The sequence below is a fragment of the Rattus rattus genome, chromosome 2 (assembly GCF_011064425.1).
Source record: "Rattus rattus isolate New Zealand chromosome 2, Rrattus_CSIRO_v1, whole genome shotgun sequence".
Taxonomy (NCBI): Eukaryota; Metazoa; Chordata; class Mammalia; order Rodentia; family Muridae; genus Rattus; species Rattus rattus.
The window spans coordinates 127,075,366-127,098,634 of record NC_046155.1 but is presented as its reverse complement, the minus strand read 5'-3'; the positions used below and the strand labels follow the sequence as shown (position 1 = coordinate 127,098,634).

The 23,269-nt window shown below is 52.4% G+C and overlaps 1 protein-coding gene across 1 annotated transcript in view; it reads left to right on the top strand.

Moving 5' to 3' along the window:
- The window catches only part of Rgma (repulsive guidance molecule BMP co-receptor a), a 44,310-nt gene extending 24,566 nt beyond the window's left edge, over positions 1 to 19,744 (top strand). The window contains exons 3-4 of the mRNA XM_032893414.1: positions 9,068 to 9,585; positions 17,246 to 19,744. Of these exons, the coding sequence (XP_032749305.1) occupies positions 9,068 to 9,585; positions 17,246 to 17,947 (1,220 nt within the window). The 3' untranslated portion in view covers positions 17,948 to 19,744. The remainder of the gene's footprint in view (positions 1 to 9,067; positions 9,586 to 17,245) is intronic.
- Positions 19,745 to 23,269: the final 3,525 nt, after the last annotated feature.

The window sequence follows — 23,269 nt, the reverse complement described above, 5'->3', positions numbered from 1 at the left end:
CCACCCGCCTGTGTCCTAATTGAAGCTATTGCCTCTTAAGTTACACTGCTCACTAAAATAGAGCGCTGGTGCGGGTGCCGCCGCTGGGGCTTTCTGCTGGCTGAGATCCTCCGGCGGCCGATTCATTCCTAGGCTTGCCCGGAAAGCGAGCTCCCCTCCCCCTCCCCCTCCCCCTCCCTCGGGCGGTTCCACCGAGGGAGCTAAGCTTGGGGACTGTAAGCTTGGTAGGCTCCAAAAGACAGACATCACCAAGGCCTACAGCAGGACACAGCGTCCACCTCAGAGGCCAAAGTGGCAATGGAACTGAAGAAGCTTGCTGAGCCTATAGTACCTCAGAGGCACTCCAGGCAAAGTAGCTAGAAGTCGGAGGAGGGGAGAAGGGCCCTAGGGGCAAGGCCAGCAGTGGGAACTCCAGGGGCACCTTCCTTTTTTTCATCTAGTGCCCCCTGGTGGTAGAATCTATGAGGATGATACGATGGGCGGGGGCGGGAGCGGGAGCGGGGCCTGGGGAGTGTTAAAGGTCCCACCAGCAAAGGGCAGTGATTTGAAGTTGGGCAATATTCGCCTCTTGACAATCTTCGCTGATACCGTCGTGCCACCATCCAGACTCAGATGAAACATTCCAGATTTTGTAAGGCCAGCCCCACCTAAGCACAGAGTGTGTTCCGAGAACAGCGTTCACCGCAATTCCCAGCACACATCAGGATCCAGAGCTCCGAGCAAGTAAATCAGTTCAGACAGTCACTGTGCAAGCAGAGTTGAAAACTTCTTGACCCAGGAGCTTGTGCTCTAAGTGAGCCTTACCTCTTTAAGAGAAGGCATGGCCGTCTCCCTCCCATCTTACCCTGCCCCTCCCCTAGGCCTCTGAAACCTGATCTAATCCCTTTGCACGCGGGTAATTTATTGGTCTATTGGGCTTTTCTTGGTGGCAAATTACATTGTCTTTATTCCTGGGCTCTGGCCCCGGAGCGCCTCACCGAATTCCTAAGACTCCTTTCTCTTGGTTGATCCTTCACACCCCCTCTGGGCCCCAGCAAAATAAGTTTTATTGGGATGCTTTGTCATGCAAACAGGGTGGTAATAAGCAGGCTATTATTCCAAAAGATTGGGCTTGATTAACAGCTCAAAGGAGGACCTGAGAACAAACGGAGCTGCTGCAGTACTAGTGCGAAGATTTTTTTTTTTTTTTTAATCGTACAGGACCGTTTAGGATTGTGAGATCTTGCTTTGCCTTTCTGCCTCCCAGAGGGGCTGCTAGCCACAGACAAATAATGACATCTGAGCCTGAGCCCTGTGACTCAGTGCAATTGGAAGGCACTGTGGAGCTCAGCCTTTAAAGTGTGAGTGGCTAGCCATGGGAAATTCATGCTCCCAGAACCCTGGGTTTCCACCAGACAGAGTTGGACACAGCTGTTGGGAGGGTGCACATGACATCTGAAATCTCAAAAGATACTTTCAGTGGTGAATTCTGTTCTCGGAACACACTCTGTGCTTAGGCAGGGCTGGCCTTACAAATTCTGGAATGTTTCATCCGAGTCTGGATGGAGGTGACGTATCAGTGGAAATGGTCAAGAGGTGATTCATCAGGTAGTGAGAGTCAAGGGGGACCCCAGAAGCTTCCTCAGCCCCAGAATGGTTAGAAATAGAAGACCCGAGTGAGAGGGTGACGGGATAAAGATGAGGAGAGCCTGTTTATGGGAGATTGATGGACAGATGCAGGAAAGATGTGTTCGGTAGCCACCTTCCTGAGGCCCTGAATATCAAATACCAATGTGCCAATGTGGGGCCGTTAACATTTTAGCCCAGATCTGTGTGGCTCTACAGAAGGGCATAGAAGGGACACCCTGAGAAGCAACTGGAAGAATCCGGGACAAGAAGAACCCTCTCTGCCCTAGTGATTGTAGGACACGTTCAGTTCAGGGGTTTCCCGTGGGTGAGTCCAGGCAGGACTCTGGATTCCGTCGATCCAGATATCATTCTCAGGATAATAGCTAATCCTGAGTGTTGGAGGATTAACGGTAAATCAAAACAAACTGTGCAAAGCACACAATGCCTTCTGATGGAGGGCATCAGGCTCTGTGAGGTTTTGTACTGTGGTGAGGTAACTCTCCAGGCAGTGAGTCAAAGTGGACCCCAGAAACTTCCTCAGCCCCAGAATAGTTAGAAATAAAAAAGCAGGGCTGCTGAATGACTCAGAATGTTGAAGGGGTTTACCAATACTGACCAACTGAATTAGAGCCCCACCCAACGTGGTAGGAGACTGACTCCTAATGGTTCTCAAACCTCCACAACATGCTACAGGATATACACCTGCACATGCATGTCCACATAATAAACACACACACACACACACACACACACACACACACACACACACAATTTTTTTAAAAAAAGAAATAGGAAAATGTTTGAACTTCTAATCGTGTCCACTCTGGGCATATTGGCCACCAGGTGAGGTGAGCCCCACTCTTTTGTGTGCAATGCCCAGAAAAAGCAGTAGCCTGCCGCCGTGGTGCAGTGAGCATCCTTCTGCCAAGCAGAAAGCATTGAGGACTTGCTCAGAAAGGCTGGCTCTCCCTTGTTTGCACAAACTGTGTGTTACACACTGTGTTTGTGACACTGGGCTCAGAAGTTCCAATTTACTGCTTGGAATCTCTTCCTTTAAGGGAAAAAAAAAAAGAGAAGGAAAAGAAAAATATATTACACATAAATAAGTCAGCCTCTTGGGGACTTCTGATGGGGACCCTGCAGCTTCTGCTTTTGATGCCGGGCCAGGTTGCCTATAGGTTCCTGACCTCTAAGCAGCCTGCAATGGGTGATTTAGTGCAGTGGACATGGGGTGCAGGTTGCGGCCTCTGTGCAGTAGAGTGCAGGAGCCTCTCAGCTTACAGCCCAGGAGGACAGTCCAGCCTTGGCATCTTTGAGGTCCCTCCCCGAGGTCCTTAAGAAATGACAGCTGTATGTATATCACTTCAGACAGACAGACCGCGGAGTCAGGTTACCATCTGAAGAAGTAGCAGAGGTCACTCACTGGGCACAGCCACTCCTGGCCCCAACTTATCACTGTCAGTATCAGCTTGCAAACTGCTGCCTTGCTCTGAGCTCCGAGCCCCACTGTGGGAGAGTTGAGCCTTTTTCTGAAGCCCCAGTGTGGATTCACAAGGCTAGTTTAAGGTCTCAGAGCTATGGGGCAGGCAGCAAAGGAATCCTCAAGAGCCAAAGATAGGTCATTTCTCAGCAGCACCGTGTCGGCAGCCCTCCACAAACCTTTCTGCTGGAGGCGTGGGGCACAGAGTCCATTTGTACTGTGACAGCGGAAGCAGGCAGGGCCACAGACCGTAGTATTTGAGACACTGGGGAACTGACCATCTCAGACGGTTTCTTGAGGAAAGGCTTGTAGTGAGTATGCTTTGAAAAACGTAGAGACGAGGCCAAATAGATAACGTGCTTGCTGTGAGAACTTGAGGGCCTGAACTCAGATCCCAAGCGCGTGTCTGTAACCCCAGCCCTGGGAGCGTGTGAGCAGGAGGATCCTGAGGGCTGGTTACCCAGTCCAGCCCAAACCACAAGCTCAGCTTCAGAGAGAGACCTTGTCTCAAAAACTAAGATAGGGCACCTGACATCAACCTCTGTACAACACACACACACACACACACACACACACACACACACACACTCACAAATGTGGGGAGGGACAAAACCTGCATACCCCCACACAGAGAAAGAGAGGAAAAGGAAACCTAACTTAGAAGCAGTCCCAAGACCAGTGCAGCGAAGGCAGCTCCACCCCCAGGCCTCCCACTGGTAAAATAAAGGTGGAAATTCCTGCCCCCAGGGTAGTACTGGGGGCCTGAGATGAAAGGGTTTGGGAACTCAGAGCTGTGGTTACATCCTGCCTGTGTCAAGGAAACTAAGGGAAAAGCCCTTCAAGGCCTGTGCACCTTTTTGCTTGTCTGTTGAAGGGAACAGCAAGTCCTGGAACCGTGGCAGAATTAAAGGCAGTGTGCACACATCTGGCACATGGTAGGTCTTCAGGCCACATGAGTAGTGCTCATGACCGGTTGAACAAAGTTAACAGCACAAAATTATTTCGTGGAGCCTCTTTCTTGAGTTCTTCGGGCTTTGCTTAGTCAGCACTTCTAGCCCTACCCCTCCCCCCCCATTGCATGACTGTGACTCAAAATGGTCACACAACAGTGGGTTTGACCCTGGATACCGGCCCCAAACCCAAAAGGCCCCCTAAGCATGGTCCCCATGTTTCTGAGACTGACTAGGTGTAACCTGTGACACAAATCTGTCGCCTGCTGTTAGCTGACACTCAGTCTCTCCTGCGTCTCTCTGAGTGGAGGAATTAATTACAGGTGCCCCACATTTTTCTTTCTTGCACAGCATCCAAAGTTTCTGCGTTTGCTCCCTAGCAAAGACAAAATAGACGGGACAAGTTCAGGAGCCCAGCCCTCTGACCGTTCAATCCTCCAAGAAGTGCCTAGTGTGGGGGGGGGGAGGGGATTAATGGGTGCCCTGAATCAGGCTGGGGCATAGGTCACCCAAGCAGGAGGGGCAGGAGTCACCAGGCAGAGAGGCAAGAGCTTACTTGCCACTTCTTGATCAATACCCTGGCTTTCTGCAGAATCAAGGGGATCGTGCCAAGCCCAGGTCACCCTGGGAACAGGCTCTCATAATGTGACAGGAGGAACAGAGTGAAACGAAACCTGCCTAGACCTTTGATGCCTGGCCAGATGATGCCCCATCGACGGTGGCTGCTGATAATGAAGGAAATGAGGGAGAGGTGGATTCAGTCTGTGGAACAACGGCACCACACAATTCCCACTTACTTCTCATGGTTCTGAAAGTAGGGCCAGCAGAACCAGCTTTGGTTGCAGGGAGACCCTCTTCCTGGCTTGCAGACCACCAACTTTAGCGTCTTCTCAAAGCGAAGAGAGAGATGGCAAGGTTAGGGTTTAAATCTCAGCCTGTGCCCGGACAGAGCACAAACAAACCAACATGGTTCCAAGTGAAAAGATTTGGAGAAGAGGAGTAGAAGAAGGGAGGAAAGGAGTCCGGCCATGGCAAGTGGATGCAAAGGGGTGGAGGATAGCGAGAGAAGGGACAGGGACAAAGAAGGCAGGAGAAGAGGAAGAGCAGGAAAGAGCAAGAGAGGGAGGAGGGGGCAAGCAGCCCCCTTTATAGTCAGGCACAGCTGGCTGTTGCCAGGTAACTGTGGGGCGGAGCCTACCTGGCTGGTCCCAGGCAGCTGTGGGGGTGGAGCTTAGACAGAATACCAACACCAGTGTTCCTTAGAAGGGGAGTAATGGCATGATGGGACTCCGTCTTCATAACCTCACCTCAGCCTAGTCATGTCTCAGAGACCAGGTGCTCTTGTATTAGGCACTGGGGCTGATTTGCCGGGAGAGATGGGGTTCAATTCATAGCACACGGCCTGCTGAAAAGGAGGCAATGGGCTGACAACATCGGTGCCTTGGACAGCTGGTCCCCCTGAGGTGGTCCAAGATGAGTATAAGTGGTCAGTGGACTGAAGGAACTGCCCAGTTGGGGTGATATGAGTCTGGGTGCAAAGGGAGATCCACTGAGTTCCAGAATGCAACTCAGGCCTCTGGGAGCACGGAAGAGGAAGGAAGGGCTAACCCCTAGCTGAGGCAGGGCTGGACCATTCTGCTGTAGAGGACAGAGGGAGGCCAACTGTCATCCACACTCTTTCTGTCTCCTACAGTCCACTTCTAGCCTCAGAACACTGTCTCTTTGTTAGGCTGGGGACCCTGCTTGCTGTGTTCCCCTGGGTCTCAGGCATGATGGGAGCATGGCACTCTTTGCAGATAATAAAACCGAGGCAGAGTCGGGTCCTCACAACTGTCAGAACTGAAATGGAGCCCAGTGTCTTCCTGCTGCTGCCTGACACTTCACATGCTCTCCTCAGCGCTGTTTCCTCCGTCCTCATTCCCACATGGCTGAGAAATGGAGCGAATGAGACAGAGATGTTCACTTAGGGTCCCTTAGCTTCCCCCAGGAGCAGGGAACTAATGCGAGAGTGCCCGAAGAGTGGCCCCTGTTGCCATGTCAACCACAGCTGTGCAGGTAGCCTGATTTGGAGATGGCCAGCTCACAAGGACAGGAGGCTCTAGAAGGGACTGTGGCATGGGCGGTAGAGGGCCCCTCCATCTTTGTTCCTGTCACCATAGTGAGCATGAGGTGAACTGAACCCATTAGGTTCCGGTCAGGTCTGTGGTGTTTTTCTCAGCACCCCTTTCTGTGATTCTGAGACAGCAGGGTGGCAAGCCAACATTCTGCTCCCAGGACTTGGGTGAGCAAAGGCCTTTGGAGCCAAGATGAAGGGCGTGGGGCCACCCGTGCAGCAGTTTCTCTGTGCCTCTGCTCACACATACCTTTTTGCCTCACTTCACCTCCTTCTGGATGGGTAATATCCAGGGCTTTCCACCTCCACACAGGCCAGGCCCTCATATGCTACAGGTTGTGGATGACAGGAGCATGCATTTTGGATGGGAGACCACGTGTTAGGGAGTCTCGCACTGCTCCATGGCTGCCCTCCCCTCCAGAGCAGGCACCAACAGACTGATTCACCAGTCATATTTTGATTATTTAGAGACAGGTTCTCTCGGTGTCACCGAGATTGTCCCAGAACTTGCCAACCCTGCTGTTGTTGCCTCTCAGGCACTAAGATTGTGAACAGTACCGCCATGCCTGACTCTAGTCTCATGGAAGTCGGCCTTCTTTGATATATAACCAAAGCTGTAAAAATGGGGAAACTGATGCCTTCTATCAAACATTTTCCCTAATGCACAAATAATACATAACTCTTCTCAAACTAAAAGAAAAACAAGTCCAACAGGTACCAACCGAAAGGAACTTGTTTACCAGCGCTATTGAAAGCACGGGTAGCCTGGCTCTGAGTCTGAAGCCTGAGTCTCAGGATGGAGTGGGACTTCTCTACGCTCGTGTCTTTGTTCTACTGCTGTGAAGGGCAATGACCAAGGCAGCTCTTACAAAAGAAAGCATTTAATTGAGGGCTTGCTCACAATTTTAGAGGGTTAGTTCACGATCATCATGGCAGGAAGCAGGCAGGCATGGTGCTAGAGCAATAGCTGAGAGCTTTGCATCCTGATCCACAAGCAGGGGAAGGGTGGGGAGGGACACTGGACTTGCCAGAGACTCTTGAAAACCCAATGCCTATCCCCAGTGACACGCCTCCCAAACAGACCGCACCTCCTGATCCTTCCCAAACAGTCTCACTCACGTTGACTAAGCACTCAAATGCATGAGCCTATGGGGCTCTTCACATTCCAGCCATCACAACTCAGGTGTGTGACGGGGCATGTGCCTTTTAGAAAAGGTTGCAAGCACCCCATCCCCAAAGTAGGTCAGAGCCCCGTGAGAGATCAGCAGGCACACGTTGCAGACCAAGGGACCCTGCTGGGATGAGTGATCGCTCCCGTCAGCCTGCCCTCCAAGATTTTACTTCTTGTTTTGATGTAAAGGTTGATTTTATAAGAAAGTCAGACAGCAGAGAAACGAACCGAATTTTCCAAGGTTACAAGCTAAGTTGGTAGTCCAGCCTGGAGTAGCTGGAACAAGACCCCTTTCCCTTTAGATACCTCCCTTGCCAGAAGTGAGCTGTGACCCTCACTCAGCCTTCTGGCTGGACCTCCAGCTCCTTTATCCTGAGACTGTACATAGAAACTTTTATCTTGCCGCAGGGATACATGCCTGGCCACTCATTGTCACTGTCGATAGTATGGAAGAATCTAGAAGACCAGGAAAGGATAGGTTGGTTGCTCGTGTCCAGATCAAGATGTAGGTATGTTAAGTATGTTAAAGAATCAGTTCTCAGGCATGGCCATCTCTTAAGATCTCAAGGTTCCTAACTTTTATTTGCCAACAAGATGGCTCGGGGGGAGTGCTATACACTCAAGCCTGAGCACATGAGTTCAATCCCCAGAACCCATGCGAGAAGCTCCAAAGTCACACACAGGTCTGTAACACCAGTGTGCCACCACAGAGAATGGGAAGTAAAGATGTGGGGATGGGGGTTCCCCCAGAATCTCATGGGCTGGCCAGCCTAGGGTGGGGAGCATAGCAGGGGCAACCGGAGAGCCTGCTTCAACAAGGTTGAACGCAAGGACCAACTCCCCAACGATGTCCTCTGGCTTCCACACGGAAGCAGATTCAAAGGTAACTCTTGCCGTTAGCTTCCCAGACTGCAGGCAAGAGAAAGATGACCAAGGAAGCCAGTTCCTCTGTGGTGTGGTACAATTGTCATAGCAGCCAACATTGAGTTTGATAGTGTTCCCTGCCCAGCCAAGAAACGGTCCCTTGGAGCTAGTCCAGTAGAGACAGGATTTGTAGAGAGTGAGGTCCAAGACCTGTGGTAGGTGAGGTCCTCGGTACACAGGAGAGATCCTCCCAGAAAGGTTGAAGTCAACAAGGTATTGTGTCATTGTTCTGACCTGGCGGAGGGACTGGGGGGATGGATTGGTTGATAAGGTTGTCTTAGAACTGCTGTGTGTGAGCAGGGGCTCTTGGTCCCGTAGCTGTGTGAGATCAGTCATTTAACATTCAACAGATTCACACAGTAGGTCTTACTGTTGGCCCTTATTTCAAATGAGTGTAAATAGGTGAATAGCTTCGGGGTCTCACAGTGGCAGGAGCAGGGGCACATATCAGCAGTTGTATCTAAATACCTATCAAATTCCTGTTGTTTTCGCTGGAACTCCTGGAGATAGCTATAAAGTATAAGAGAATATCTTGTTGTCTTATTTTCTTTCTTGTGTAGTGGCTTTTCTTTTTATGCCCAAGGATGGTTGGTCAGTGACCACCATCCTGCTGAAAACAAATGCAGTCCCTTTTCTGCAATCTGGTCCGTGTGTCTGGACCCTTCTTACCATAGCAGGCCATGAGGAAGAAACTGGATAAAGTTACTCCCCAGCTCACTTCTCAGTGGCTCCATCTCAGGTGAGGTCTCCCTGCACCTCTCACCCAGAGAGATCTGTAGAAAAGGGTCCCAACATGATGGCACATCTGTTTTTCTCCGTAGCCATCTCTCCCTGCAAGATCCTCAAGTGCAACTCTGAGTTCTGGAGCGCCACGTCGTCAGGCAGCCACGCCCCTGCCTCTGACGACGTGCCCGAGTTCTGTGCCGCCCTGCGCACCTACGCCCTGTGCACGCGGCGGACAGCCCGCACCTGCCGGGGCGACCTGGCTTACCACTCGGCGGTCCATGGCATAGAGGACCTCATGAGCCAGCACAACTGCTCCAAGGATGGCCCCACCTCACAGCCTCGAGTGCGCACGCTCCCGCCAGCTGGGGACAGCCAGGAGCGCTCGGATAGCCCCGAGATCTGCCACTACGAGAAGAGTTTCCACAAGCACTCAGCTGCCCCCAACTACACTCACTGCGGCCTCTTTGGGGACCCACACCTCAGGACTTTCACAGACCACTTCCAGACATGCAAGGTGCAAGGCGCTTGGCCTCTCATCGACAATAATTACCTGAACGTGCAGGTCACCAACACACCTGTGCTGCCCGGCTCTGCCGCCACCGCCACCAGCAAGGTAAGGGGCTCTGGGGAGGTAACTGGGCCAGGCCTGCAGGGTCACACTCTTCAGGTCCTGTTGGCACCAGTGGTCAGTGAAGAAACAAATGGTTTGGAAAGGAATCTTCTGGAGACTCCTTGTCAGAAGATGAACCAACTTACAACTATGCCTGTATTTTTGCCTCTAATGTGGTGTTTCTCAGACTGAACAGACCCTGCTCAAGAGAGAGACTATTCTGGTGTCAGAAACTGCCCTATAAAATATATAGGTTTATTTGCTTGTTTGTTTGAGTATTTCACACATGAGGATTGTATTTACATCTGTCCCCAACTCATGTGTCCCTCCCTACCTCTCAGGATGTCGACCTCTCCTTTGATCATCGTGACATAGACGTGTTTTTTATAATGTGATGTGAACACATCATCCACTGAGTCCCTTGAGTGCTGCTTGTACGTATAGTCAGTCAGTAGCTGCTGGGGGATGGAGAACCAGTCTTTTCCAGAAACGACACGTTATCCGGTCCCAAGTGGTCAGCCCTAAACACGTACACTTTTTAACTGGGCAAAATAGCACAAGAATTAGCCAAGCATGGCGCAGATATAAAATTGTGTATGAGTGGATTGGGTATGGTCAGGACAAGCGTTTGAGGAACTTAGCTTCTAATATATGTGCTCCTGTTTATACCCGCGTATGATGCAGCACAGGCCGGGATGGGAAATGGATTTCCTACTAACCCTCTGGTTCTCAAACTATGGTGTTAGAGTTCAGTCAGTAAAGGGCTTGCCACACAGGTCCGAGGACTGAGTTTAGGTCCCTAGCACCCACATGGACAGCCATGCAGTAGCATGTGCTGTAAGCCTTGGGAAAACAGACAGAAAGCCCGTGGCTCACTGGCCAACTAGTCTAGCTGAATTGGTGAGCTCCAGAGTCAACGAGAGACCCTGTATCAAAACAGCAGAGAATTGAGGAAGACATCTTTATTGACCTCTGGCCTCCACACGTCCATGGACCCAGGTCCACTTCACATGCAAAAACACACACACAAATACAAAGTTAAGGAATGCTCCCAAAACACTTATTCTCAAACCTTTGGAATGGTCTTATCCCCCACATTGGGTTGTTGTTAAAACTCAATCAAAGACTGGGTAATGGTGGTGCATGCCTTGCCTTTGATCCCAGCCCTTGGGAGACAGAGGCAGGCAGATCTGAGTTCAAGGTCAGGCTGGTCTGTGGCGAGGGAGAGAGAATTCCAGGACAGCCAGGGCGACACAGAGAAACCGTGTCTCGAAAAAACCACAGAGGAAACAAACAGTCAAAGGAGTGTGTGGTCTATGTTCCTCTCTCTGGACCGGTGGCCTCACCTGCCTCTTCAGCTGCATTTATAAACACAGCCCCCGAGCTCCAGCATGCATACACACACACACACACACACACACACACACACACACACACACACACACACACACACACACACACACACACACACACCCTGCTTGGCTGGTTTGACCACAGCGTCTCTGGTGAGGTTGGACATGGGTTATTTTTTAAAGCCCTCAGTAGGGTCTGGGAATATAATTGAGCCATGAGATTGCTGGTCTAGCATTTAGTCCCCAGCACCACACAAAACTCAACACGGTGGCACAACCGTGTAATCCCAGGTCTTAGGAAACAGAGCGGAAGGATCCTTAGCTCAGTGTTATTCTTCCCTATGTAGTGAGTTTGAAAGGAGCCTGGACTGTGTGAGGCTTTGTCTCAATAAACAACAAACAGGTCATGCAGTAGTCTCAGTGCAGGTTCAGAGGCCACAGCCGTGGGACGGGATGGCTGAGCAGCTGAAGCTGCTGCTGGAGTCCTGTGCCCTGTGTCTCCCCTGTGTCTCCTTGACTTATCTGGATGCTGAGAGGCAGAGAGAGCCTTGAGCACGTGAAACGGGAGAGCGCGGTGAGATGGAACACGGACCAGCTTCACAGAGTACCCAAGAGGCTCTCCAGAAGTTCTCACTCCTCCTTAGGGCTAGCCCTGACTGCCTAGTGTAGCTCCTTTTAACCAGACGGGAGGTTCCAGGAGGCAAAGGGACTTCCCCACCTGAGATGCAGTTGGTGGGAAATAACAAGGTAGGGTTGACCTCGGACAGGGCAGCTCCTGAACCTGGCGTGTTCTCTCTTGCCGTGGAATCCACTGAGGGCCGCTCGCTCGCTCTCTCTCTTTCTCCTCCAAGGAGGGCTCAATGTTTGGGTGGCAGGTCTCAGGTCCTGCTCACTGGCCAGTGCCAGAGACAGCTAAGAACCCCATTTCCCAGGCAAGAGGATACTCCTACCCTCCAAAGATTCTCCCTCCCCTGCTTACTCTGCTAGGGGAGGGGGAAGGTCTCCAGTGACCTCAGACTTGCCAGGAGCTAAGGTATGGAGGTGAGAGGATAGTGCTGTCAGACAGCGGGCATATGTCTGACCCCCTCAGGCCTGGCCTCTATGTGCTACCCGCCCGGTCACCATGGTCCGCTGGGGTTTCTAGGCTGGCTAGGAGACCGTAGGTCTATTTCCCCAGGAGGAATGTGTGGGAAGACCACATGTTAGGCAATGCCAGGCTGGCCCACAAGGCTGCTTCTGTTCCCTCTCTCTCTGCCACACCCTAGGAGAGGACAGTGAGGTGACCTGGCAGCCAGAAAAAAAAATGCTCCATCAATGCCACTTCCTTCTGCTCTGGTGGCCCTGACCTACCAAAGGACTTCTTTCTGGGCCCACCTACTGGGTAGAAAAGAGACGGGTCTTCACCGTGGCTGCCCTTCCATGCTCATAGCACCAGGTCATGCTGCCTAGCAGGCAAGCAGATCTGTGGCCAGAGCCAAAACCCCCCTCTTCCCCTTCCCCTTCCCTCGCCTGGCCCTCAGAAGACTTAAGGTACCCCAGGCACGGATCCAAACACCTTCCTGCAGCTTTCAGCTGCTTACCACCCTCCTTCCTCAGAGCCAAGATAAATGAATCCTGGGAGCCTGAGGCGGTGGCTTCTAATTGCACCCACAAATGCAGCTCTGGAAGGGACCCAGCCTCCCTGCCCCCTGCTGTGACCTCCAGAGGGCTGGCATCTGGGCATAAGGGGAGACTTGAGGATACAAAAGGGGTGGGGGTCTCCAAGTGGCTACTGCTGCTCCTCTCGAGGGAGGTGTGATCACCAGTGACAACAGAGAACAAACACAGAGCTGTCCTGACCAGGGAGGCCTGACCTCTGTCAACTCGGGACTGGCAGTGTACTAGAGGCAGTGTGCCTGGCCTTAAACACCTGCACAGTTGAGGCACACCTAGACCCCAGCCCTCAGCATGGTAACGCTGTCCACAAACCAAGTGGATTGATCGTTGATTTGGTTCTGTGATTCGTTCATTCCCTCTACATATGATGCAGGGATCAGGGCACCAGAGAGCTGCCTGAGGAAAAATGGGAGGCCTTTCCCTCCCAGGCCAGCATGGAGACTTCCAGAATGGTATGGGGTTGAGTGGCAGGGCTTGACCAGCCCAGCCCTTCCTCTGTGACCCAGACTTTTGATCACAGCAGGCAGACAACTCTCAGACCCCATCAGCTTGGCTCTGCTAGAGACCAGACAGTGACACTATTGATATCTGTAGCCAAGTCAAACTCAAAACTCAGACCAGACTGGGAGCCCTGCGGTCCCCAGGTGAGCTACCTCAGTGGCCAGTTTCCAGTGCCTTGGCATTCTGCCATTCTTGGAGCTCCCAAGTGTATGTGTGCTCTCTGATTCAGCAACATGGAGTTCCCCTCATGCCAGCCTCTTGGTGCCATGCTGTGTCTTCCCTGGCTTAACTCCTGGCTCTGCCCAGGGAACTTGTAGGGTTTGCCACTGAGCTGACCCCTGGAATCCCAGGGAAGGAATGGAGAACATAGCGCCCCAGGAAAGCAATGGATGTAAGAGAATTTCAACCCCAGAGTGGTAGAGTCTCTGGGGACCTTCTCCCACCAGAGCACAGACTCTAGCTCCAGCAGCCACAACACACACACACACACACACCCCCGAGCTCACCACCTGGAAACCTTGCCCAGCCGCTGTTGTAAAAGCTGCATGCAAAAGTCTGTCTCTGTACAGATGGGGTCTCACTCGGGGCTTTGGTCATTCCCAGGGAACTGCCATTAGCCCTCTCCAAGGCCTCCTCCCAGTTTGACTGGTTGTGCCTACTTTATAGGCAAAGAAACTGAGGGTAGGAACTCAACTCTTCTACTCCCTCACCCCCACCCTCTTCACCCCTGTTTGTTTCCCCCTTGCACTCAGAAACCAGTTACACTCTCTACTTCATCTGCTCAGGTCAGTGACCTCCAGGGGTCATGAACTCTTGCCCCCTCCTGTATCCCCGCCCCTTGCAGCCCTTGGCTTTAGATGACATCATTAACTTTCTCTCCTCCCTTCCTCCCCCTCTCCTTCCCTCCCTTACTCACTCCCTCTCCCCACCCCACACACCGTGTGAGTGTGTGTGTGTGTGTGTGTGTGTGTGTGTGTGTGTGTGTAGTTCAGGGGCCCCTTTGAAAAAGAGGACACCAAAGGCAGAAAATCATCCATCCATGGTGGGTTGGCAGCAGGCCGCCAGGCTTTCGACAGGCCCCCTTCATGTTGTTACTTGTGGTCCCTGGCACAAGTGCCAAGGAGTCAGGCAGCCTGTCAGCCTTCCAGGAGGCTGTCTCCATGAGAGATGGGGGCTGAGGCCAAACCAACCTTTCCTGTCCCGAGGGGAGTGCTGACACTTGGAGAGCAGGAGACCCTTCCCCACGTCTGTGTGGCCTTGCGCACCAAACAAGAGCACCAGCATCCCTCACCCCGACACCCCTCCGGTGTCAGGACCACCCACTTCCCAGACCACCCTGGCCGGGCCACCTCTGTGCCTGGGTTGCATGAAGGCGCCATTTTCGTAGGTCAGGAACCGGAGAGCAGCTGCATTTTCAGGCCGTCCAAGGCTAATGACTCTTCAGGAGGGACAGGCTCCAGCCTCTGTTGACGTCCCAGTGCATGCTGGAAATGGGAGCCCTGGGGAGGGAAACAGGAAGTAGAGTCCCATTCTTAAAAAGCTGTGTGACGGGTGCCTGCTAGGCTCACACTCTGGGGACTTAGCCCTACCCCCCCTCCCCACCCAGCCCTTTCTCCCACAAAGCAATAGAATGGGGCTGGTCACTCATCACATGGTCTCCTGACCCCAAGCTGACACAGGTTTTGTTTCTTTTAAAGTAAGAAGAAAAATAGTATGATCCAGCCCAGGCTGTGTGTGTTTGGTTTTGGTTTGGGGTTTGTTTGTTTGTTTGTTTGTTTGTTTGTTTGTTTGTTGAGACAGGGTTTCTCTGTGTCGCCCTGGCTATCCTGGAACTTGCTCTGTAAACCAAGCCAGCCTCGAATTCAGATAATCTGCCTACCTCTGCCTCCCTAGTGCTGGAATGAAAGGAGTGCACCACCACTGCCTGGTCTGGATTGTTTTTATACAAGTAGACTCTAAGAAAGATGTTGGAGTAAGGTTTTTGGTTTGGTTTGGTTGGTTGTTTTGGTTTTGGTTTGGGTTTGGTTTGGTTTGGTTTGGTTTGGTTTTGGTTTGGTTTGGTTTGGTTTGGTTTTTAGTATTTCTATGGAGGAAGAAACCCATTTTTTCAAACAGCCAGAATACTCTAGCCCCTGAGAGTCACATGTAGCCCGCCCTACTGATCTCCTTCATCCCTCCTGCCTATGGGCCTGTGGTACAGCAAGAAGACAAGGCTCCAGGTCTTCTTAGGTCCCATGGCCCCCGCATACCACCATTTACTACCTGGTTAGCAAGGGGGACCCACAAAACAAGACAGTGATGAACCAAGGAACTCCTCCTGAAACTGAACACTTCCTGGCCTGCTCAGCCTGAGGTGGGCAGAAACCGCTAGGCCCCACTGCCCTGGTCTATGGCCAATCTGCTTACCTGGGCCTCCTGGGTTCTTTGCAGCTGTGGCAACTTCCCCACTGTCTGCTGTCACCAGGCCCCGCATGTGGCCTTCCTGGGTGGCTCTGAACCCAGTTCTTTGACTCTCCTACTGTTGGTCCCATCCAAGCAATGATTCCAGTTTTCCTGGTCCTATGCTTATGGGGCCAGAGACTCCCTTAGCCACCCTGTGAGCCTTCTCAGGTTAGCATCATCATGGCTCTGCTGCCACACACGCTACCTGAGCATCCAGGGAGAGCATCCAGTCAGCAACTGGGACCCTTAAGTTGGTAGATCCACTGGGATAACAGTGGGGTCAGTATCCCCTCTGGATCCCCACCAGCTAGCTGGGAGCTGTCCTTTCTTTCCACAGTACTGTTCATGTCTCCAGCTTTTCATCCTCCCTGGGAAACAGACAGACAGACACCACACCCAGGAGGACAGGCAGGAACATTGCACTCAGCCCCCTCCCAAGGCTACCCGGCCCCCTATCCTATGGACCGGTGGCCATAAGACCCGAGATCAGTGGTTTTCAACCCTCCTAATGCTACAACCCTTTACTACAGTTCCTCCATGTTATGCTGACCCCACCATCACCACCACAAAATTACTTGTTGCTCCTTTCAACAATTGAAATGTCGATGCTGTTAGGGATCATAACGTAAGTATTTTTGGAGATAGGAGTTGGTCGAAGGGGTCGTGACCCACAGGTTGAAATCCACTGCCCTAGATAGAGGTCAGAAACCCAAAACTACCCACTTCCACCTTTTGTGGCTGTGCGGCAAGCTACAGCAGAGCCCTGAGCAGCCGTGAAGCCGGGGACGGGGGTCACCTGCCCTTGCAATGCCACAGGAGACTAGAAATAATAACTACAGTGCCTGCAATGCCAAACACAGGGAGAGTCTGTGCATCTAAGGACAGCTGTCATTGGCTCAGCCCAGGCCCTCACCTATAGGCTCCATTTGGGAATGGCCTCCCTGCACCCCCATCCCCAATTGCACTGGGGTCATGACCTCTGTCTTCTCCACTGCACAGACTTTCCAGTCACCTCCGGGCATTGCAGCCTACTCTGCAGGCTTGTGGGCTCCATTGGAGACCATGAAGGTGTCAGTAGGCCATCCCTTCCCAGCTAGCTCCTGCTGCTGCTGGCTTCCCTTGGTGCGCAGCTGCTTCCCCTCCTCCTAGTCACTTTGCCTTTTCCTCTTGGCCATGTCTCCCGTGACCTCTCATTTCTGCAGGCACTTGCACTCATCCTGGGACCCATGCAGGTGACCCAGGATGCGTCCCCCTCATGGTCCTTAACCCACTCACAGCTCCCAAGCCCCTTTTACCACATCAGGTAGCGCTCATGAGTTGGGATAATTTAGGGTCTGATGTTGTGGGGAGCAGCTTTTAGCCTGATTGTAGTGGACTAAGGACCTTTTAATTTTAATTGGACCCCTTAGTTTTATTTTTTATTTTATCTTTATGGTTGGCCTCTCTATAGCGAGTGAGCTGGGTTGGTTTTTTGGTTTTTTGGTTTTTAGTTATGGTAGTGAGCAGAAGTTTTTCTAAGTAAATATATATATAAATATTATTCTAAGTGAAAGTTACAAAGAAAAATATTAAGTGTACGAGAGTGTGGTTGGTACTGAGCTGTGACCATTATGGAGAAGGGAGGGTCCACAGCATCCTGGGGTACCTCCTAGTTCCCTAAAATCTCTGTGGCTCATCTCCCCACATCCTGATCCTGTATCTTTTTTCCATAGCTCACCATCATCTTCAAGAACTTCCAAGAGTGTGTGGACCAGAAAGTATACCAAGCCGAGATGGACGAGCTTCCGTCCGCCTTTGCCGATGGCTCCAAAAACGGTGGAGATAAACACGGAGCCAACAGCCTGAAGATCACAGAGAAGGTGTCAGGCCAGCACGTGGAGATCCAGGCCAAGTACATCGGCACCACCATCGTGGTGCGGCAGGTGGGCCGCTACCTGACCTTCGCCGTCCGGATGCCGGAGGAGGTAGTCAACGCCGTGGAGGACCGTGACAGCCAAGGCCTCTACCTCTGCCTGCGGGGCTGCCCGCTCAACCAGCAGATCGACTTCCAGGCTTTCCGTGCCAACGCCGAGAGCCCTCGCAGGCCAGCAGCTGCCAGCCCCTCTCCTGTGGTCCCCGAGACATTTCCGTACGAGACAGCTGTGGCCAAGTGCAAAGAGAAGCTGCCTGTAGAAGACCTGTACTACCAGGCCTGTGTCTTCGACCTCCTCACGACTGGCGACGTGAACTTCACGCTGGCCGCCTACTATGCTTTGGAGGACGGCAAGATGCTCCACTCCAACAAGGACAAGCTGCACCTGTTTGAAAGGACTCGGGAGCTGCCTGGCGCTGTGGCCGCTGCAGCGTTTCCCTTGGCCCCCGAGATGCTCCCGGGCACCGTCACACTTCTGGTCCTGCTGCCACTGTTCTGGTAGACGTTTGGCCATGTAGGATACAAAGGAGGGTATAGACTCTGCCCTGAGCCTTGGGCTCCTGCCCTTGGCTTCTCCTTCGTCTGAGGGTCCAAGTCAGCATCGGGATGCAGCCCAGCCCGTGGGCTTCCTGTGACCCAGTGTTTTCAGCAGCGGAGGTGGCCTCTAGCCGACGGCCTGAACATGGTGCCCTCAGAGCCGTCCTCAAATGTTATGGCCAGGGCTAAGGGCGCGCGGGACAGCTCTCCCCTCTCGATTAGTGCACGCGACAAGGTTGTGGTGATTGATGCTGTGTTTTTGTGACAGTAGAGTTGTGTGAGGGAGAGCAGCTCCCTCCACCCCGACCCCACCGTGTGAATGTGCGAACCAGAGCCCCACCCCTAAGCTGAAGCCCCACCCCCAGAGAGACACTGGGAAAGTCGGCTCCTTCCACACTCTCACAATGCACTGAGACAGGCCCGGCTGACTGCTGCACACCCGCCCTGGGGCCTCCTGTCCCCTCCCACACACGCGCACACACTGTTACACAAGCACACTCGCACACACTAAGCCCGTGGGGACACCTCGAGACCGCCAGGTCAGTAGGGCGGAAGCATCTACGGATCCCCAGAGGGCCTTGCTCAGTATCTTTAGCAAATGGATGTAACCTTGTAGCCAGTGGGCTGTGTCCTCTTGGTACCACCTACCCAGTGCTACGTACCCAGAGGCGGTCCTCACATCCAGCTACTGTGGATGTGGTTTAGGTGCTGCTTCTGGGGACCTGCCTGGAAAGACCCACAGTTGAAGGGAGGGTGTGCTTTGGCCTGAGGTCTAAGCAGTACCTCTCATGGGCTCAGATCCCGGCTCCACCCTCTGCCCCTCTCCCATTGCACTTAAGAAATCAAAGTGCTTGGTTCTGAATGTTACAACAGAGACGTGATCCTCCGGTTCCTGCCATCGTTGCCCCTACCCTATCCTTCACCCCTACACTTGTCCCCCACCAGCAGACATAAGAGCTCCCCAGAGGGGCCCTGGGACCTCAGGGCATGAGCAGCAGACCCAGTGGATAGGGCCAGCTGGTCTGCCCTGCCCTCTGCTCTCTTTCTCTTGCCTCTTAGATCCCTGGCTGCTGGTCAGCAGCTCTGCTCCCCAACCCCTTTGTCTGCATTTCTTTGTGGGGGTTGGGGGGAGCATCATCTAAGAGGCCTTCCTGCACCCTGTACCCTGGCAGGCTCTCCTCCCACTAGAACCTTCTTTCAACTCTGGCCACAGCCAGAGGCCTGTCACTGGGAGCCTAGGTTTCCTTCAGCTCAAGGCAAGAGTCCACCCACAGAGCCCAGAGCCATTCCCAACTCTGCTGCTGTTTCAGAGGCCCCCAAGGGACCAGCACAACAGTACAGCCAGCCCCCTGGGCCACCCAGCCAGCGGCCCTGCAGAGCCTACCCTAGCCCCCACTCAATGTTTATAGCAGCCCTGTGCTGCTCCCCAGGGACCTCTCCATACACTGGCCAGGAGGCTGCAGAACCTGCCTCTCCCTCCCAGAGGTCCCAACCCCTGCCAAAACCACATGGGTAGCTGGGAGGGGTCAGCTCCGCCCCTCCTCCTCCCTGCTGGTTTTTTAGCTATCCCTAGGTTGGAAGTAAAAGAGTCGAAGCACTTTATTTTGGTTGTGTTTGATCACGTTCTGCTTGGAAGTGGGGACCCCTCACTGAGTCCACATGTCTGCGGCCTGTGTGGAGCACCACTGCGTGTACATACTGTAAATTATTTATTAATGGCTAAATGCAAGTAAAGTTTGGTTTGTTTTGTTATTTTCTTTTAGACGAGCTGTTGGAATTTATTTTCTAAACAGACTTTGGTCCTCGTGGGGTGGAGAGACGAGGTGGGTGATGGATGTGTCCCACTACAAAGTGTGTCAAGATGGCGGCATGTGCCAGAATTGTGTGAGCTGTGAGATGCAGCTGGTTAACCCCGTGGCCCTCGGTGACTGCGATTACTTTTCTTCCTTCTTCACCTAGAGCCTCTAGAAAGACTTGGTTGGTCCGTTTTCCTTGCTCTAGTCACAGGAGAGCAGACTGATGTTCTATGGTGGAAGGCTAAGATCTGTTTTCTAGAACAGAGTTGGAGACGCAGATGGTCTGAGGTCCACGACGGCTTCATCCAAGCCAGCATGGCCAAGGAACCCCAGCCACAACTCAATCCTTAACCTCTTCAGCATCCCTTAGCATCCAGCCTAGGGAGGGGCCCGGTGACATACACTAATAGGACTACTGTCCAGACCTGTGCACAGCCAGGCTCACTGCTGACTATGGTCACATGTCGTCCATTAAAAAAAAGATCCCTACCCAGTGAGTCAGTGTCAAGGGACCCAAACCATTTAACAGGTTAAGAACTGTGCGAGATGCACCCGTCCGTACCATGTCCTGACAAGGGCAGAGCCAGGACATATACCTAGGTCTGTGTTGCTCCAGATACTTTGTTCCTGGTACCAAAGGCCACAAGGCAGAAGTGTACAAGCCAGGTAAGTGACTTTGGACAAGTCATTTAACCCCCTGAGCCTCCCCAACCCCCCACATTCACTTCGCCTCTTCCCCACAGGGGAGGGGCCCACACAGCCATGGGAGGAGACAGAGGGAAGGCCAGCAGGAGGAGAAATCCAGAGAGCATTTATGCCCACCCCACACACAACCTCAGTACCAGATGAGAGGAGAGAGTTTCAAGAGCCTTGCTTTAAAAGAACAAAGAAACAAAGCCACAGACTCCTAAAGAGACCCTCAAGGGGTTGACCTGCGCTGTCAGTGCCCACAGGCCTCATCCCCCAGTGGTCAATTGGAAACGTTAAAAAACAAACCGAGCTCGAGACCCCATATGTACAACAATGCCAAGCAACCAGAGCTTCCAGGGACTAAGCCACTACCTAAAGACTATACATGGACTGACCCTGGACTCTGACCTCGTAGGTAAAATGAATATCCTAGTAAGAGCACCAGTGGAAGGGGAAGCCCTGGGTCCTGCTAAGACTGAACCCCCAGTGAACTAGACTGTCGGGGGAGGGCGGCAATGGGGGAGGATGGGAGGGAACACCATAAAGAAAGTGAGGGGGAGGGATTAGGGGGATGTCTGCCCGGAAACCGGGAAAGGGAATAACACTCGAAATGTATATAAGAAATACTCAAGTTAAAAAAAAAAAAAAAACAGGAGAGCAGTGTAATGGTGGCAAGGCCATTGGCACGTGCCACACACAGGACAGATTGTGGAAAAGCCAGGCATAGGGAAAAAGTCCTTCATTCCCCATCAGATGAACGTGCTGTATGACACTTGCCAAAAAAACATTTGGGGCTTGGAATTTTTTCAGGTCCCTAAATTTAACCCACAAGAATTCTTTCCTAAATACCACACTGCTCATTGCCCTCGTGGATTTGTATCTGGAGCCCAGCACCTTAAGTCTGAGTGCACTGTCCTCACTGTGCATGGCGTTGGTACAGACCTGGACCAAGGCCAGTCGGCCTGACTACTCCAAGCTTTAGCACAGCTCTGAAGTACCCTCTCCTGCCCATCCCAAAACTGCCTGTGTTGCTCGAATACAGATGGGGTGCAGTGGGTATGTAGCTCAATGTTAGGGCCCTTGCCTGTGGTGTGAGGGACCTTAGGCTCCTAGGTTGTGCCCCCAAGCAAAAACAAGGAAAAGATTGGGGGGGGGGATTCTTAGGGTTCTCATTTAACAAGCCAGAGTTTGTAAGGATTTAAAAAAAAAAAAAAAAAAAAGCTGATAAGCGAAATCTGATAACTGCATGCAATTTGGAGGGGAAAATTATCTGAACACTCTGGCAGAGGCCCAGGAGAGCCAGGCAGCACTGGAGCCTGTCTCTCATGCCCAAGCAAGGCCCAGAGCAGCAGCTGAGCGTGTAAACTTGGGCAGCAGGCTGACTTGGCGTGGGAGCTGGGCTCTGCCTGTTGCTAGCTGTGTGGTCTCCCTTGGATTTTTTGAGCCTTAGATTCCTGATCTGTAAAATGGAATTACACTGTAGCCACCTCCCAGAGTCCTGTGGAAATCCAATGAGCTAATTCCTGGCACAGACACCCGACGACGACAACAAGAGAACCCACCAAAAGAGGTCCCTGTGGCAGTCGTTCGTAGGGACTTAACCCATTTGGTGAATCCCCTTGTCTGTGGGGACAAGTCCTGTGTTCTTGCTGGGGAGATAAACAAATAATTGATACCTACATAATCTAACGACCCATATGGCAGACCCCAGGAAGAAAAGCAGGTTCATTCTGAGTGGCCTCCTAACTAAGGAAGGACGAAAAGGGATGCTCCTCTTTGGAAGGGTAAAAGGCATGTCTGACTAACTCACCACACGAATTTCCGGAGCAAGGCATGTCAGAAGTGGGAGGGAGCATTCTACAAAGAGCAGAGAATGCTGCAGACCTGGAGCAGCACAGCCCCAGGGAGATCTCAAGGGAATGAAGGAGCCAGTGTGACCCCAGGCCAGTGAGGGGACAGATAGAAGTCCCAGGATAAAACTACACAGCAGCTAAAGTATAGCAGAGCTCCTGGGCTGGCCAAAAAGGATTAGGTCTCCTCCCTCTCTCCTCCTCTCCTCTCCTCCCTCTCCTCTCCTCTCCTCTCCTCTCCTCTCCTCTCCTCCTCTCCTCTCCTCCCCTCCTCCTCTCCCTCCTCCTCTCTCCTCTCTCTCTCTCTCTCTCTCTCTCTCTCTCTCTCTCTCTCTCTCTCTCTGAAACAGGATCTCTTATGGTACTAATTGCCTGTCACATTTATATACCAAAGTAGAAGGATGACCTTGACCTTGTAGCCCTTCCAGCTGAGGTTTCCTGAGGTACAGTTCCAGATGAGCACCACTATCCTAATTTTTGCCGTGCTGGTTATGGGACTCAGTCTAGTAGACACTCGACAAGCATTTCAGCCAACTGAGGTACGTTCCCATCCTTACCTGATGTCCTCTCACCCCACTCCCAGTTCCAAATGGAGCCTTACAAACCATCACCGGGGAAAGGCAAAGCCATTACTACCACACAAGGCCAGACCAAGGCAGTGGCTGAAGTGGAGAGCTGTGTGAAATGAAGACTGTTTGACATGCAGGGTGGGTTGGCAGAGCTTAGAGCGGGAAGAGGAACTGTCACTGGGTGTGGCTTGAAGCACCTGGGTTGACAAAGTGCCACTTCCTGAGACTGGCAGGAGGATCTCTGGGAAGCAGGTCTGGGACATGTCAGAAAACACACCCAGTTTCATTGTTTTAAATTCATGTGTGTGTGTGTGTGTGTGTGTGTGTGTGTGTGTGTTTAAGACAGAGGGGGGAAGGAGGGAGGGAGGGAGAGAGAGAGTGT